We start from the raw sequence: 17,949 nt of genomic DNA, 5'->3' as shown, positions 1-17,949 counted from the left end.
TTCATTCAATATTGGTTGTTTTAGTTGTAACTTAAACAACTTCACTTCCAGGGTAGCCAAGGAAGTAAAATCAAAATCTGTACTTCTATTGGCTCCTCAATGACCCGGAAGAGGTGGTGTTAAGGGTAGCGTTTGATTTTACAATAACATACTCCTTTATGAATCGTCTAGCTCTTATTTTTTCCCCCATATTTTCTAATTTTGTTTTACTTTTTCTGTGGTAAGATAAGATTATCCAGCTTTTATTCAATATTGTTTGTTTTAGTTGTAACTTAGCCAGATTTTTTTTGGTTTAGCTTCCTGGATATCAGGTTACATCTTGCTCCTGCCTTTGGATATTGATTTCACTCTGACTTTAGCCTTGTTTGTATAAGTTTTTTTGCAACTGCAAGACAAAAGCATTTTTTCCTAAGAAAACATCCAGACTTGACTAAAATCTCCCAAAGGTTTTTTGGAAAACTGTTATGGTCTTATGATACCAAAATAGAGGTTGTAGCTCACAAAGTCAAAATGTACTTTTAGTCACAAAAACAGCACACAATATCACCTAAATGACTTCATACAAACAGTGTCCCAGTGAGTTCAAGTACATCTACAATAACCAAAGAATGATTTCACCAAAAAAAGGTAGAATTTTGGAAAGGCTTAGCTAATGTCTGAACGATGAATCATGCAACCAGGTTATTGCACTTTTTGAACTCTCTATTTTACAGGGTTTTTTTGTGTGTTGAATTGTGCAAGGTGTCCCATTAAAGGTAGAAACATTTGCAGTATCCATCATGCCTTGAATGTGAATGTTTAAGTCTCCCAAATCTGTCATTTTAACAGCGGTGTGGACACTTTTGGGAAGCAACGCACCTCAAATGGTAGTCGTAAAGTGGCGGCCCCTGGATGTTTTAACAAACGCATGCCACACCTTTTGGGTTTTTGACTTGCATAAAAAATAAACTTGCATACAACCCAATAAAATACATTAAAGTTTTTGATGCATCCAAAAAAAATGGAAAGATTCAATGCTTTTGTAATAAATGATTAATAATTTCCACTCTCAAGTGTTAGAAGGTATAATTCATGAAGGCTGTTTTCTTTTTTTTACGATTTTATTTGTGTAGCACCAGGATACAAATATCTCCCCTACAAAGATGAAGTTACTGGAATGATCCAAGATCTATTCAAAGGCAATTAAACAAATTTAATGAGGAGGATCCAAGAAATGCATTACATCTGAATGAGAGGCGAAAAAACAAGAAGTTCCCGTTTTAAAACTTGTAGAGCAGCCTGCACTTCTCATGTGCTGACTCTGATCTCCACCTGCACCGTTTTTCCTGGAGTCACCTGGGGCAGCCACACATCCACCCGCAGATCCTGTGAAAGCCCACCCTTGCCTACACCCAGCCGGATCTGATCTGCTGACGTGTCGGCTCCTGCTGCCCAGCCAGTGCTCATGCTCCGGCGAGCGGAGGAATCAAGAAGCCAGGCAAACAAAACTGCCAACATGGCAGCAAAACACTTTTACCGACAGGGCTTTTTGCTACTTTTATTCAACTTTATTTCAACCGCAGCTTTGGAGAAGAGGTTCTCCGACTTTAAAAGATGCGCCGACGAGGAGTGCAGCAGTAAGTTTGCTGTCTTGGAGAAATTCACGGATGAGTCCTGTCGCCTCCCCTTCATCCCGATACTACAGTTAGCCATAAACGGAGCCTTATCTCTTCACTTGTTGCCCATCGATTTTTGCGACCTTGACGGCCTCTTGCGGTTATTCAGTTTAGCTGTGACATATACCGGGGAAAGCGAATATGATAGACATTAAAAGCAGCTTAATACGGACAGTTTGGGCGGACTCGGGTTGTGTTGGCTGTCTTTCTGGTGGCTTCGGCCTGCCTCGCTAACGTTAGCTCAAAAATTAGCCACCGGCCGGCTTGACAACCTCACGTTAGTGCCATACTCGGTCCTAACAGGCGTTTGACTTCACTGTTAAATTTATGCAGTTGCGTCTCGAAACATTAGAGTATAAATTAAATTTAGATTTATTTTAAATAATTAAATATAAGGAGTTAAACGTATGAATATTAGTGTTTATTGCTGTTCATTTGAAAAAATTCTGGCTTATAAATATACAAAGGTTAGAATATTATGTAACAACTGCTTAAAAAAGGATTTTCAATGCAATCTTATTCATAGATTGTACAATACTAGCAACACATTAAAGTTTGTCAATAAAATGTTAGCTCTTCATATAATGCCATGTCCAAGTTGTTTTAATGGAAAGCTTTGAAAGAAAAAATAGCTGCATCCTTGAGAGGATTGTGAACCAAAATCTAGTCGAGAAGATTCAAAACACCTGGAGTTAGTGCCTCAAGAGTCACCACACAGGTGCACAGTGGAAATTGATTGCAGTCATTAGATAAGAAGTGTTTTACTGGGTCAGAAGTCCTTTTATTAGATGAAACAAATTTTGCATTTCATTTGGAAAGAAAGATCCTGTAGAATGAATGGAAAGGCACAGAGTCCCAAGTTGTTTTGAAGTGTTGTGTGAAGTCTCCAAGTTCAGTGATGATGTTAGAAGCCGTGCCATCTGCTGCTGCTGTTATTCCTGCTATGTTTTATCCAAAGTCGGCACAGCAGTTTATCTGGGAATTTTAATGCACTTCATTACCCTTTGCTGATGAGCTTTACGGAGATCCTGATTTCTTTTTCCTGCAGGACTTTACATGTGCCCACTCTACCAAAAGTACAATTCTCTACCAAGAAATTGCTGTATTTGACTGGCCAACAAATTCCCTTGCAGTTTATATGTGATTTTGTTTAGAGGAAAATTAGACACTAGTTTTGTTAAGGCACCAAAGGATTAGTAATCTTTTGATTGGTGGCAATCAATGTATTTGTAATCTTTTGATTGGTGGCAATCAATGTATTGGTAATCTTTTGATTGGTGGCTTATCACAACAGAATACTAGTTCGTCTCACAAAACATCAAATCTCATTTTTCCGGCTCATTTCTACTTTAAATTTTAAATGGGATGGTGGAGTTGATTAAATGTCTTGCCAGTTCATTACGATCTGGCTTTGCAGATTTATTTTTTAATTTATTAAGAATTGCAGTTTCCTAAATGGCACATCTGGAAATAGATGGACTGTTATTGTTTATGTCAGTAGAGTAATATATGCATCCTTGAAATATGTTTTTTTTTCCAGTGCTTCTTTGCCGGGGAAAAGCTGTAAAAGATTTCTCAGGACCTGATTGTCGGTTCCTTTCATTTAAGAAATCTGAAACTATATATGTATACTATAAGCTGTCCGGAAAAAGGGCTGACCTATGGGCAGGAAGTGTGAGTATACTGTGTTTAATTTATAATCACTTTCTTGCCTAAATTGTTCTAATAAAGAAAACCATTTCTTCCTGAAAGGTCGGAAGCAACTTTGGATATTTCCCAAAGGACCTTCTAGCTGTAAACCACCTTTATACAGAAAAAGAACTTGAAATTAAAGCAGAGGTATGTGAAGATATTGTGCATGTTAAATTACTGAATGAATATCTAATAATGTAAAGCATAGTATGTATTGTAATTTTCATTCATGCTTGTTCTTAGGATACAGATTTTGTCTGTTTTGACACTGGATATGACAAGTTTGACTCTTACGACATAGACCTACTCTTAGGCCTGTCTGTCGAGGAGAATGATGGTGAGAATAATGGAACAACAGGAGAAGACACAGAGAGCATTGAGGAAGAAACTAAGCCATCAGTAGAGGAAGTGACTGAGATTGAAACACAAACTGAACATGTTGATAAGTTAGAGGAGCTTCATGAAGACCAAAGTGCCTCTTTGCCTATACTTGAAATAAACACTTCAACAGATTCATCTTTGTTGAAAGACGAAGGGTCTAATACAGCCACTGTGCCTGTAACAGAGAACGAGGAAGTTCGGCAACAGAATTTAACAGAGTCTCCTGTGCAAATTATGCCAGACAGTAGTGAAACCACAGATGAATCTGATGTGGAGACTGCTCCAGTGACGGTTTCTGAAGGAGTGCAGATCCCACAGTTGAAACCCACCCTTGGAACGACCTTTGATGCTGTCGTCACAGAAGAAAAAATCACCACTAAAGTTACTCCGTATGAAGAGGAGGACAGTGAAGATCTACAAGACCATTCAGAAGAACGTAAAGAGGAGGTTCCACTGCTTTCCTTCTTGGAGGAACCCACAGACACTCTGGAAATGGATTCTTCAAAAGAGCAAGAGAAACTTCCACCAGCACAAAAAAAAGAACCAAACGCCACAGAGGAGAAAAACTTGTGGACATCACTTGGAGATGCAGTATTTTCAGTTGTCACGGGAGGAGAAACCACAGGAGAGGATGTTAGTTCAGACGACGAGGATGAGGATGAGACAGAGGAAGCTGCTGCAGAATCTGAGAAGAGTTTTGAGAAAAGTGAGACGGAACCCCTTTTACCAGACAATCAAAAACATCCAGAGGACATGGAGCCACTTCCTCTAGATCCTCATCAATCCAACTCTGTGGAGCAAGAAATTAACGAAACGAAAAACAATCCTGAGACGCTTTCCATTGATGGAAATGTGGGTGATCAAGAAGTGAGTGAACACAAGGATGAAATGGTACAGGGGGATGAAGCATCAAACTCCCCCAGTGAGCCAGAACCCCATGAAACAAAGGAGAGTAGTTTGTCAGAAGAGCCGGTATTAGAGGGTGATCTTATAAGCACTCCTGATAATGATAAATCAGATGATGAAGAAGATGAAGATGAGTTGGAGGATCCAGAAATTGGCAAAACAGATGATAACATACAGGAGAAGACTGTTGTGGAAGAACAACTTTTAGCCAGTGTGCCGGATGAAAGCAGAACTACGTCCGAGCAGGAATTAGGTATTACTGAAAGTGAAAAAGTCCCAGACCAATCTTTTGAGCTAAAGCAATCTAGTGATTCAGATGTCACTGTTGACCAGCATTTAATAACCGATGAGAAACCAGATCAGACAAATGACAACATAGTGACAGATGTTCAAAGTAATACAAGTCAGACATTAGTATCTGTGGAAGAAGAGATTCATGAGCAACCACATGCAGAGGAGGATGAAGATGAAAAAGTTGCAGAGACTGAAGAAGAGATTAATGAAGAAAAAGAGGAGTTACTTGAGGATGAAAATGCACTTTTATCTGCTCAATCAGATGATGTTATCGCTGAAAAACCCACGGAGGAAACAACTCAGTTAGCCGAGTCGGCTGAAGAGCCAGAATACAGCGAAAATATACTGAGGCTGTCTCTGCTTAGAGAGCACTTCACAGAGGAGAAAATGGACCACATCCAAAAGCTTTTGGGTCTAAAAAATCTCTTCAAAGTGGAAGCCATGTTCGCTGATCTGGACACAGAGTTAAAGGCTACTCGCTTGTCACACACAGATGCCACGCAAAATGTTGAAAGTACTCTCGAGAACATCCTGGAGGCTTCGGAGAACACTATCCTCGACGAGATTGAGAAGATGCTCGACAGCCGGGAAAAAAAACAAGACGAGGAGCACCATGCGGACACGAGTATTTTGGATGAGGAAACTGAAATGCTTGATGACTTTCAGGAACTTGCTTTTAGTCTACGCCAAAAGTACTCGACGTCCAGTGACAGTGCACCCTTAGCAACACCAGTAACACCATTGGAGAGCACACATGGTAGGTTTGATTTTTAGCTTTTTTTAATCTGTTGTTGCAACATAATCTTCTCTGTGATCAATAAAGTCAGATGGGAGATTATAGAGTCATCTTTCTAAAACCATTGAGACCAATATCCTGTTCCATCTTGAGTTAATTTTTACACAGCTAAAAGCAATTATGGTCTACAGCAGGCAGCCAGATATTTCAAAAACTCATCCAACTAGAATGCCACTTTCCTGCCAACATGGTGTTTCTTTTTTTATTGGGTGCACAGTTCACCTCAGGAATGGAAAAGAGAGTTTGTTTTTTTTATGTGCTGGAATCAAAACTGTTAAGACTTTGAACTACTGAGGTCCAAAGAAAAAAAGAGCACCTGCAGTGATGTTTTTCCTTTTATTACCAAACCAAACTGAAAAACTGTTAGATTTAAGTCAATAATGTACTCAAATTTACATAAATAAATGCCTAAATGATTGCTGGAGCATCAGTTGTGAGTCGCGAAGACAAATCTGAACGAATGTTTGTCCATTTCTGCTCTACAGACCAACCTCCTTCCAATGTTGCAGAAGAGACTCCCCCCATTGTTGAAGAAAAGTTTGACAATGTGCCAGAAACTGATAGAGTAGATCCGGAAGAAGAGTCGACTAAGATTAAAGAGGAGCAGGTGGTTTGGAATAAGGAAAACATGATCCCGGAGAAGGATGCTGAAGACTCTGATAAAAACAAAGACCAGTCGAGCCTCACTGTGTCAGACGAAGAGGAAAAGGTCCCTCAACCCACCCCTGAATATCAGTTGGATGTTAAGGCTGAAGTTGAACATTATCCCTCCGGTTAGTAGTCTCTTGAAATAATAAACTCAGTATGTGCTATTAAGGCTTGATAATTCTTCATTCTACTACAGCCATAAACTCAAATTTGACCAAACTTCTAAGTGATCTAACAGGTGCACCTAATCAGTTCATGAAACAGATAACCTGATGCAACTTAATGCTAATTTCCGTCAGGATCCGTGGACTCTATGGAGACAGTGACAGAAATGCCTGAGGAAGAATTGGGATTGTTTACAACTGGAACTGTTTACATGTGCTGCATCTTCTCAGTAATCAAGAATAAAACTGTGGAGTGGACCACTGTGGTAAGTTCATATATGTTGCGAGTGTTACATGTTATATTTAAGCTACATCTGTAAGGTTTCTTGGGTTTCCTGAATGCGTTTGGAGCTGATCTGGAAGGCTAAAAACAATCTATTTGGAGTTCTAACTCAAACTCTGAAACTTAAACTAAAATGCATTTCTATTGCAATATTCTGGAGAGAGACTTAACTTTTATAAGAAGGGAAATACAGTTTTGTAGAATTAGGGCAGCTGAACGAGCCCTTTCCATTAACAGTAAATATAAAGTACTCAGTTTCAAGCTAAAAAAAACTTTGTACCATTGGTGCTATTCTGTTGTAGATGTCCTAAGCAGATCTAGCAGACAAACACGAGAACTATTATTAAAACCATATTCTTTATTGCGCTTATAATTAAAAACTTTTCTTACACAGCTTGACAAAGAATTAACCTACTAGAAATGTTAAAAAATAATTGCCATTTATCTTTGAATTTTATCCAAACAAAATCAGTTAAATACTTTAAATGAAAATAATCTAAAGCTGTTGTCTAGTCATTGTGGTGTTTAGTTCAGAAGTTGTCATATTTCCAAAAGATTCTACTTGCATTTAATAGTTATTATGGAAACTGTCGTTTGTATATGTTCCCTCAAAGCATTACATTCCAAACTTTTGCTACAGATTTCATTTTATTTTATAGAACCGTGTTGTTGTAAGCTTCAGTTCACGCAGAAAACTTATTAAAATTTGGAACTCCGATTTCCCCTGAACGCCGCACGGCCCTCCCCTTCGTGTGTCGCGGTGTAGGCTGAAGTTCAACACAGCCGATGCTGAGCTGGCTCTCAGAGCAGCACCGACGGGCCTCGTTTTGGAATACAGTCCTTATTAAATACCGCTGTGTTGTAGACTCCCTTCTGTCGGATTATTTTAGCTCACTTAATCCGTTTTTAGTTAAACTCTTAGCCGTGTTCTTGCTCCCAGCTAAGCTAACCATTGTGTTGTTTTTAAATAGCTGAATGACAGCTGATTCACACCGTTAGCAGGCTGTTGTTGCGGGCTTGTTCCTCACCTGTCTTTACCTTTTTAGGGTCTTCAATATATTTTTAGGCTTTATCATATTTTTTTTTTCTCGGGCGAACTGAGCTTGAAAGCTAAGGGCTATCTTGGTTAAACAGATTACTTTAGCTGTAGCTAACAAGCTAGCCGGTGTCTGTCAAACAGTGTTTGGCTAGTTCCCGTTTTGTTTCGACATGGCCATGGAGGGTGATACAATACCGAGACCACCTGTAACGGAACAAGATCACATATACGTGTTTCTACTTAAGGAGCTGCAACATGTAAGTGACTGTGTTGAATTGACCAAAGATATAAGGTAATTAAAATGCTGTTCTAGCTCGCTGCTAATTGAGGAGGTGGGTGTTTTTCTGCAGATGAATTTACTCGCCGAGTTTGACCTCAATTTTAGACGTTGTTTGTCTTGGCTCTTATCATGTTTCATTTGGATCAGTTTCCTCTTGAGGGTAATTCAGCTCCCCATTAGAACAATTTCAACATTAAACGATTGCTTTTAGATAAAGCGGGCTGAATACAGGATGTTGGACCTATTAGGAAACGAGTTGCATTACATTAAAGTAACTAAGTCTGATTGTTTTTGGCTTAAATTTAATCTCTGCACAAAAATGCTTTAAGAAATACTTTAATAGTAGTTTTACTTTTGTTATTAAGGCTGCACAAAATATTAAACATGCAATTGCAATTTTTAGTTTAACCTGTATTATCATCAAGCTTTCAGTGGCTCATTCATTAAAATCTGTAATAGATTTGGAAATTTAAGGCAGTGAAGCTTTATCCAATTAGCCAAATATTGACTCTTAATAGTGTGATAATGCTATTAATTATCAGTAGGCCTCTACTATATCCACCTCTATTGAACTCTATTTTGTTAATTAAACTTTATAAATAAAATCTTAGTCTAAGATTAGCTGTAAACATTAAGAAGTGGATTTAAAGTTTTTTCATAAAGATGTTCTGTATGTTGTTTTTCTAGGCTCTGGGTCAGTTCTCCTGTTCACCAAATGGTGCCTCCATTAATTCTCATTACATTTCATGCCATTTTGTTCCTGTAAACAAACAATTTCATACTCATGTACTTTAACTATTTTACATCAGTTTCATTTTCTTTGTAATTAAGTATTTTTAGAAATTAAGATCATTAAACCTTCTCAAATCCCACATATAATTTTATTTCATTTGATTTTATTCTCCAGGAGCTTTGTATAATGCCCCTTTTCTGTTAGTTTTAGGCTTGGATTTTTGCTGTGGAAATTTGAGTCTTAAAATCAGTGTAACTCTAAATTGGTCTTGTGCTGGCAGATTTTTATTGGCATCTCATAAAACTAAATTCCTTACAGTAGGCTGAGAAAAAGTACTTCAAATATTCAGTTGTCAAAGTGAGTCTGAAGCATCACACATCAGGTAGGGCAGAAAAAGTGAGACACTGGTTTTCCTATTATGATTCAAATGTAACTCATTATAGAACTGTTTTCCTCCTTACACAGCTTTGTTTTTCTTTCCTAAATTATCCTTTTCCAAGCTTAATTTTCGCCTTTCTGTCTTTGTTTTTGTGCTTCAGATGATTTCTTTGCTGCCAGAGGAGTGGAAGCCAGGGGAAACGTTGTTTGGCTGTCCTTGGCAAGCTGTCATTGTCACAGCTTTGATTGGAGTTCTTACCTTCACCATCTTCTTCTGGAGAACAGTATTGGCAGTAAGTGATTGAATACGTTTTTCTCCTATGTCTGCTTAATTTGATAACATCAAAAATATGACTTACATATGCATGGTAAAATATTCATAAATAATACAAAAACAGGATCTTCTTACCCAGTTTATGGTGATTTACGCAATAGTGCTCACATAATAATAATTAAGACTTTTCATGTATATCTTCACATTTCTTTTAGGTGAAGAAGAGTAAATACCTTGGTAAGTCTGGGATGTTATCAATTTTTATACCACAATTCATTTGTTTAAACGTTATTGATTTTATACTTTATGTGGAAACAAGTGGACGAGAAAAAGTTCCAGGATAAAATCCAGACACTCATAAAAGATAAGAGTGATGCTCTTGCTAAGATATCTGAACTCCAAAAGCAGGTGAGCTACATCATATTTGTCATCTGGTATCATAAAACTACTTGGAAGAATTGTATTAATTATAATTTCTCATCTTTAAAGACTGAACAACTGAAAGAAAATCAGAAACAGTCAAAGGAAACTGTGAGCTGCACCATGAAAAGGATGCAAGCATTGGAGGTAAGGGAAATTGGGTCTATTATTTTGCCTTTAAAATTTGGGTGAGATTAGTTTAATGTTTTAGGAGTCTGATTTTTTTTTTCTTTGCTTTTTAGAAACTGGCTTATTTGATGAAACAAAGTAACCTTTTCCACAGATTGTTGCGCTGTTACAGCTGTTAAAATAAAAAATTTGTAGGCCATTCAACGTTCTCTTGTTGCCTTTTACAGAGTAAAGTTGTGAAAGCTGACAAGATGAATGAACAGATGGCAGAAGAGAAGAACAAATTCTTGAAGCTACTAGAGGAAGAGCGAGCCATCTCTCTCCAGAATGACAGCAGGGTAGCTTATCCTTCTTTTTCATCTTATTACTGTAATTAATTAAAACAATGAATTTGTGCCACACACAAATTGAAAACGATGCAATCTGTTTTTTATACAACAGCTAGAAAAATTAGAGAAGGCAAATGAAAAGTTGCAGGTCAGCCGGAAAAAGATACAAGAAGCTCTAGCTAAGGTATGATCCTTACGTCATGCTTTTTATATCTGAACAGCTTCTTACTTCAGACATGTTTTAAATCCATATATTTGTTTTGTCATAGTCCACTATTCTTTTGGATGAAGCCAAGATTCGAGAAGATGCACGAAATGCTCAACACAAATGTTTCCAGAAAGAGTTTGCAGCTTTAAAGGAAGAGAATAAAACTGTGAGACACGATGAACACACTTCAAATCAGTTTGTAGAGCAGATTTTTCTAAGCTCTCCCCTGACGTTTCTCATTCCTGCAGCTTAAAACAAGTATTAAGGCCTGGGAGGAAAAACATAAGGAGCTGAATGAGAAGATAAAAGTTTATCAAAAGTCCCATAAAGAACTGGAGGATTCTGTGGTGCTCAAAGATCACAATGTGGAGGTTTGTCAGCTGACCAAAATCTTTCTGTACATTACAAATAATAATAATAAAAAAAACAACTAACCCCAGGCAAAAATATGTTTCCGTTAGGTTCTGTCTGAACTTCTGGCAGACCTAGATGCTTGCGATTTGCAGAAAGGTGAAACCAGTGTATTGGCAAATGGTGAAGTGGCACCTGGTGAGCATGTCACTTTTAAAAAAATTGTTTTATAAGTTTTTAAGTCAAATTCTTCAGATATGTTTCAGTTTTTACTTGCATTACATACTAATTGTGCTTTTTTTGTTTTTTTTTAATGCCATCAGCTGATAAGAAAACGGCCATAAAAAACAGAATCAAGCAAATGATGGATGTTACCAGGGTAAGATTTAAGAGCCAACACTTTCACATGTCATTGTAGCTTTAGCAGACGTTCTGCTTTAAGGATTGAACACTTTTAATTTCTTCATTCCCTAAAAGGTCCAGACAACTCTCACAGTTATCGAAGAAGAGCGCGACCGCTTCATGGCAAAACTCCTCAATGAAGAAAAATCTAGAAAGGATCTTGAGGGTCAGTCCTAAAATAAGTTCTCTAAAGTGTCATTTTGTGTTATTATTGTTGGCATAACGGCATAAATGCTTTACATTGAATAACGCAGCTTTGTTTTGCAAACAGAAAAACACCAGGAGCTGGAACATTCAATCGGAGCCCTCAAAAGTGAGAAGAGTCAGATTGAAAACCAGTACAAGATCCTGCAGCAGAAAAATGAAATCATGGTTGAAATGTATCAGCAGAAGGAAAATGCTTTGCAGCAGTAAGTAAAACCTGCTGCAGTCTTTTGTCCGGTTATTAAACCAAGCTGCCCGAAATATGTGAATATGTCAGTTTCTTCTTTGGAAACTATGGTTTGAGATGTGAAGCAGTTATAGTTTGCTGATGGGACCGCGAATCTGTTGCTGCACAGGAGGTTGACAAAGGAGGAGCTGGAGCGGCGCAGCAAAGAAAATCTGCTGTCTGAGGTGGGAGGGAAAGCTGTGGAAGCCGAGGAGCAGGTGAAGCTTTTAAGGCAGCGCATTAATGAGATGGAGGAGCAGATGAAGAAGACAGAGGAGGTCTATAAAGAGCAGGTAGTTGTTAATGTGTAATGAAAGTAATGCTTGGAAAAAAGAAGCCATAACATGGTTATTAATAAACCGTGTTTTATTTTGTTATGTCGTTTTCAGATAAAAGAGCAGGAAAATAAAACTCATTCCAACTGGGTAAGTTGCAGAGAATTCACCTACTGATTCATAGTGAAATTAGAGAAAACTAGAAATGTTTTCATACCACTTAAACTTTCACATTTTGTCAGCTTACAACTAAAAATTTTAGCGAGCCACATCGTTATTAAACATCTCATTGGTTTATTGTTAAATCCTCACCCTGTTTTAATTCTGTGATTTTGTGAAGGATTGTATTTATTGACCATGTTTTAAACAATCAGCTGTGCAAGTCCAAGCTTCACATTAAAAGACTGCGTTATACCAGAAAATATGTAGAAATGTGTTACAACTTTTGCCATGTATTCTAGATTGCTAGTGTTTGTAAAAAGCGATTCATTGTAATTTGGCTCCACAGTAATTCTCAGTGTTGTCTGCAGGTGAATGCTCGCAATGCTGAGCGAGCTCTGAGTCAAGAAAAGGTAGAATCCTCAAAGCTGCGCGAAAAGTGAGTATTGAATGAATTGAATTCAGTTATTGGGAATAATGTGAATTTGATCTGGTTTGTAGACAGAAAGCTAGAAAAATCAATGAGTGAGGAGTTAAGATGATCAAGTTAATTTGGTTTAGCACACTTGTATTTTTTTTTTCTTCTTCCATAACATAAATTAGTTTGAAACAATTATTTTAATCCAACCTGCAGTTGATAATTTCTTATCTAATTTGACAGATTGGCCATACTTACGTCGCAGCTTAATGAGCGCCGTGCGCCCCTGTTCAGGCCGAACTCCGGTCAGCCTCCAGGTCCTCGTCAAGGTACATCCAACCTTCCTGTTGTTAATTCTCCACAACACTTTTATTCCACAGAAACAAAACGAGAGGATGCCATTTCCTGTTGTTTTTTTTTTGTCTAAATAAGTGGACTCCATGTTGTCTGGGAGTTCCTGGAATATCAACACTTATTGAGGTGTATTGTCAGCAGTTTCTCTTCTTTCAGTAAGCTGATGGTTTGGTCATAACAGGTGATTCATATGGACCCTCTCCTGTGAGTGGGGGTGCTCCGTCCCCTCCTATAATGATCGAGGGTCCGAGGCGCCCTCCTTCTGCCCCCGTAGGGCGAAGAATTGACCCGTATGGTGAGTCCAAGTGGATCTCTTCACCTACTTTAATTTGCACCAAAGCTGGACTACATCTCTTCACAACAAACTCTCTCCTTTTTCACATTTTACTTTTTTCTTTTCAGCTTTCACCTTCTTACTTTACTTTCCTTCTTGTTTGCGTTGCATCCTGCACTTATTTCCTTCCTGGTTCCTGCCTTTTATTTTTGTTCATTTTGGCTAAACCATCAGAAAATTTCCCTGTAACAGTGTTTTTTTTATGAGTGTTGCAGTTGATTTTATTGCATCTTTATAGCTCTCAAACAATGCATTTCTCATTATCAGCGGGGGACAAAAGAAGATTATCGCTCCGTGTTAAATTTTTAGACTTTTTTTCTTTAAAATGAAGGTAACATGGTTCCTATCTGGTGTGATAAAACTTGAAATTGAAGGATTTTCAATGTATAGAGAAGTATGGTGACAAAGATTTGAAAAATGTTAGTTTTTTCCAAACTGTTTTCTATCTTGTTTCTGTCTTAAATGTTTTTATCCATCTCTTTATTTCTCCTTCCTCTTTGCAGTCTGTCCATCCATTTATTTATCTATTTGTATTTCAGTCCCTCGAGGATGTTGCAAGATTTTTTTTCTTATGTTGTTGCATCCTAAATTTACTGATTTTGCAACACTTTTTACAAACTGACTTTTTCCACTTTCAGTTGTGTCAAAGATTCCTTTTAAAAATGTGGAAAGCAACAGTGAGCACAACTTCTGTTCAGAAATTAAGGAGGATTTGAATATTAGTTAAACTTAACATGATGTACTGGCATTGGTCAAAATATCACTGAGTTACAGTGATTGGTCAGAAATACAGAAAATGTTAAGATGATTGGTCAGGTTTGTGACCGATGAGTGATTTTGTCTTAATAGTTCCAAATTCCTGGAGGGAAAAACATATCCAACCACCAATTTGTAAATAAGTCCATCCCACCATTGATATTGTTCTCCATCCATTCATCAGTTTGTTCATTCATCTGGAAATTCAAGTCTGGAACAATGTTACATTTTGGCACAAATGTGTTGCAGAAGATTTTGATGTGAAATGAAAGACATTGATCCTAACCTTCTTTCCTTTTTCCATGTTGTGAAACTTGTTGGTTACATGGCAGATGCTTCACCTTCTTTATTCATTCTCTTTTTTTGTTTTTCTCCATTTAGCCCCTCGACCTCCATCCGATCCACACGGCATGTACCCTGAAAACAAACACGTCCCGGGGATGGGTGTGTGTTCTGAAAGCTTTAACGTCACATCGATCATGTTTGCTTTAAATCTGCTTGAGACTCAGTTGTTCATCTTTCAGACATGATGGGCCCAAGAAGCTCCTCTCCCGCCAACCCGGACGGATCTGTAAGTTATTTATTATTCAGATATAACAACTACATTTCTTCTCCGTTATAAAAGGCTCTTAAAGAAGTTTCAGCTGTGAATGTCCTTGTTCTAAAACAGACTGAAGTGATAGATCCACAGATAAAAACAGAAAGTCAGGCTGTGGCTTCCACAGAGAGTCCAGAGCCAGTGAGTATAAAGGTTCAGTCCAGGTGCTTGGTGTGAAGGTGAATGCAAGCACGCCAACTCCTCCTCCTCCTCTCTAAAACTGGGTTTGGGAACGGGAGGAGAATAAAGGAATTGGTTTTCTTTTTGGGCCATTTAAAGATTTCTTTTTTCTACGTTTGTGGTTTCACTCACAGATGATGCACCAAATTGCACTCGATGTTTCACAGGGGTTCTGATTGATCCAGATGGTGGTATATGGTTAACAGCTGACTGCACCTCTTGTTTGTGGATATAACTGTGGATCTCTTTTCTGCACGACTAACATTTTACTCTGTCTGATCTCACTGGAAGTTTCTCACTGCACACATTAGATCTCGTTTTTCCTCCCGTCGTTTACAGGGACCTGGATCCTTCATGGCCTCTCCAATCAGAGACTCGCCCGGTTCAATGGTCCAAAGGCCTCCTCCAGGCCCGGGACCACATGACCCTTTTCTCCCTCTTGGACCCAACGTCCGTCTCCCTCCACCCGGACCTTACGGCCATCCAAGACCAGGCCCGTACTCACTCCCACCAGGGCCTCTTCCTCCAAATGTCCCCCCACTCCATGGCCCTCCTCTGCCGGCCAATGGACACCCAGGTATGCCCCTGCCTGGACCCATGGGCGGGGAGTTTGGCCCTCGACCTGCCAATGGACATTTATTCCAACCCAGACTGGGCCCTGATTCAAGAGGCCCGCCACCACCACACTTCCGTCCCTCTCTACCGCCTAATTTTGGACCGATGCCTCCACCGCTCGGTAGGTTTACGTATTACTTCAGCTTTTAGCACTTTGCTTTTTTTCTAAAGGGGATGCCATCATTTTCTGGCAACAACAGACAGTACATACTGGGAATGCTAACAATTTATTGATTAATGGTACCATTAGATTAAAATTGATTTCAATCAAAATTAACATTTTGCAGGTTTTTATATTTCAAACACAACCCAAGCGCTGAAAAAAAATCACAAAGTCAGTTTTTGGTGTCTGAAAAATGAGCCGTTTGATTAAGTCACAATCCACATGCACTGTGCCGTTACTTAGTAACCCCAGCTGAGCATAGCCTGTCACCTAGCAGCCCAAGCGGAGATCCAGGACATTTTGTCAGTTTGTTTTACCGCTGTATGCGTTGTACAATGGCTGCTGGAAAAGACAGAAGCCACTTGTTGCATTCTTGTTGCTTGTGCAGAAGGCTCTACTCATGCCTTTCAAAAATGTACAGTTGTATAACTGCGTATCTGGCAATCGTCCCATCTGGAAAGCTAGATCAGATTTTGTCCACTTCTTTGACACAGAGTCCGCAGTTCTTGATTAAGTGTTTCACATCTTTTGTGTTTTTTATCTTTTATTTTTCTATTTAGCAACCTGACAGGTTCCTGTTTTGTTTAATAATGTGAGAACCACAATTTTCGGTCAGTATTTAATACAGCTCCAAGGTTTCCCCCAGAAAACCTGCTAAGGCCAGTGGTTGGGCGCAAGGACAGTCATTTCTCCAGCAGCCTGTCACGTTTTTGAGTTAAAAACAAATGTTTAAGTTGATAGGAAATTTGAAAATATCACTTGACAATAATGTGTTATTGAAAGATTAATACCTGATCACCAACTATAAGGTCTTAAAAAAAGTCTGGTGGCCTGCCAGGCTTATCATACCCTGAGCTGACAAGAATTTACTAAAATATAATTGTGTATTTGTTTTTTTTAATTCGGCAAATGAAAAATCCACCCATACAATGCTACACACATTTTTATGAAGAGAAAAAAAATCATGGCACTACTATATAAAATATGCTATTTTCTTTTGTACAGATATTTTGTTGTAAAAAAAAAAAGGTCTTAATTTTGAGTTGGTGAAACCTGCAGAAATCCTGTAGACTGGTCCAGTCAAAGCCTAGAACTGAATGCAAACGAGAAACTGTGGGAAGATCTGATAGATGCTCTCCTTCCAGTCTGACTGAGCATCTAAACCACAGGTGTCACACTCCAGTCCTCAAGGTCCAGTCTCCTGCAGTTGTTAGATGTGCCACAGGTACCAAACACTGGAATGAAATGGCTTAATTATCTCCTCCTTGTGTAGATCAGTTCTCCAGAGCCTTGCTAATGACCTAATTATTCTATTCAGGTGTGGTGCAGCAGAGGCACATCTAAAAGTTGTAGGACACCGACCCTTGAGGACTGGAGTTTGACACCCCTGATCTAAACTTTTGTAAACGAGGGGGAAAAAAAGTCTCTAGCTGGTTGAAGCAGATTCCTCCATAAGAAAATGTTTAAAAAAAATTCATATCTCATTTCTCTGCTGTTTCTCATTCTTTTTCATCCCTCGTTCTGTCCATGCAGGTGTCCGCAGACCTTTGGGGCCCCGTCCACTTATCCCTCATGACATGCGCTTCCCAGGACCGAGAGACCACATCAGCCCACTCATGGACCTGCCGCCAGGCGTGCCGCCACCCGGAGGCCCGCCCCTTCCTGCACATCCTGGTCAGGGGCTGCCCAGTAACCCCCAGAACTCAGCGGGCCCCCAGAGCGGCCCCGCTCCGGACACGCACCTGAAGCAGGAGGCTCCTCAGGATTCAGTCAGACCTGGAATGGTCTAGCCTTAAAACGCTAAGGAACGGAGCTTCACTGTAGTAACACCATAACAAATCAAGTCCAAACATTAGGTCATGATGGCTTTCAGTTTTCTGTCATATAAAATTGCAATGATGTTTATTAAAATATAAGGTCTTTAAAAAAGTCATCATAAATTATGTGTCTGAAATTTATGAGTTAAGAATTTTTCTTTGCAGGTTATTATGCAATACAAGTTGTGTTGATTTGTTTTTTTAAAAAATAAGTGATTTAGAGGGACATATTTTTTAATGTTTCCTGTGGAAATTATATATAAAAAAAACAGCAGAAGATGAGAGGTTTTAGTTTTAACATTTCAGGAATCCCTTTATCTTCCCCAAACATGTTGGTTCATTACAAACCGTATTAAGGAAATGTGTAAATCGATGGCCAGATGTATAACTTATTTTACTATGTTGGCTAGAACATTTAATAATAAAGAATGGAAACTCTGTCCGTGTTGTCAATCAGTGAAGTAAATAAACTTTTCTGGGTTCAAGAG

At 38.7% G+C, this 17,949-nt stretch overlaps 1 protein-coding gene across 2 annotated transcripts; it reads left to right on the top strand.

The window, feature by feature from the left end:
• The first annotated feature begins 1,298 nt into the window (after window positions 1–1,298).
• mia3 (MIA family member 3, ER export factor) lies at window positions 1,299–17,901 on the top strand. Of its 2 annotated transcripts, XM_023347377.1 has the most exons (28): window positions 1,299–1,616; window positions 3,196–3,329; window positions 3,408–3,494; window positions 3,591–5,685; window positions 6,210–6,497; window positions 6,672–6,802; window positions 9,411–9,542; window positions 9,739–9,760; window positions 9,843–9,931; window positions 10,013–10,090; window positions 10,300–10,410; window positions 10,514–10,585; window positions 10,671–10,775; window positions 10,858–10,980; window positions 11,071–11,158; window positions 11,284–11,339; window positions 11,438–11,528; window positions 11,634–11,772; window positions 11,923–12,085; window positions 12,182–12,217; window positions 12,598–12,665; window positions 12,888–12,973; window positions 13,180–13,293; window positions 14,470–14,532; window positions 14,613–14,659; window positions 14,759–14,827; window positions 15,206–15,602; window positions 17,178–17,901. In XM_023347377.1, exons 1-28 carry the CDS (start codon window positions 1,445–1,447, stop codon window positions 17,432–17,434), a joined length of 5,313 nt encoding a protein of 1,770 aa, XP_023203145.1. In that variant the 5' UTR covers window positions 1,299–1,444; the 3' UTR covers window positions 17,435–17,901. The 2 variants fall into 2 exon arrangements, with proteins under 2 accessions (XP_023203145.1, XP_023203146.1); XM_023347378.1 differs by lacking the exon at window positions 14,759–14,827.
• The last annotated feature ends 48 nt before the right edge of the window (window positions 17,902–17,949 follow it).

This window comes from Xiphophorus maculatus, chromosome 15, assembly GCF_002775205.1.
Source record: "Xiphophorus maculatus strain JP 163 A chromosome 15, X_maculatus-5.0-male, whole genome shotgun sequence".
Lineage (NCBI taxonomy): Eukaryota > Metazoa > Chordata > Actinopteri > Cyprinodontiformes > Poeciliidae > Xiphophorus > Xiphophorus maculatus.
The sequence above is the reverse complement of the archived record's forward strand: the minus strand, read 5'-3'. Positions and strand labels throughout refer to the sequence as shown.

Excerpts from the sequence above, each read along its gene's own strand:
- mia3 (XM_023347377.1), top strand. The coding sequence starts at position 1,445 with ATGCTCCGGCGAGCGGAGGAATCAAGAAGCCAGGCAAACAAAACTGCC. Across the intron at positions 9,761-9,842 it reads GAAGAAGAGTAAATACCTTG|TGGACGAGAAAAAGTTCCAG; the intron begins GTAAGTCTGGGA and ends TGTGGAAACAAG. Across the intron at positions 11,529-11,633 it reads ATCTAGAAAGGATCTTGAGG|AAAAACACCAGGAGCTGGAA; the intron begins GTCAGTCCTAAA and ends TTTTGCAAACAG.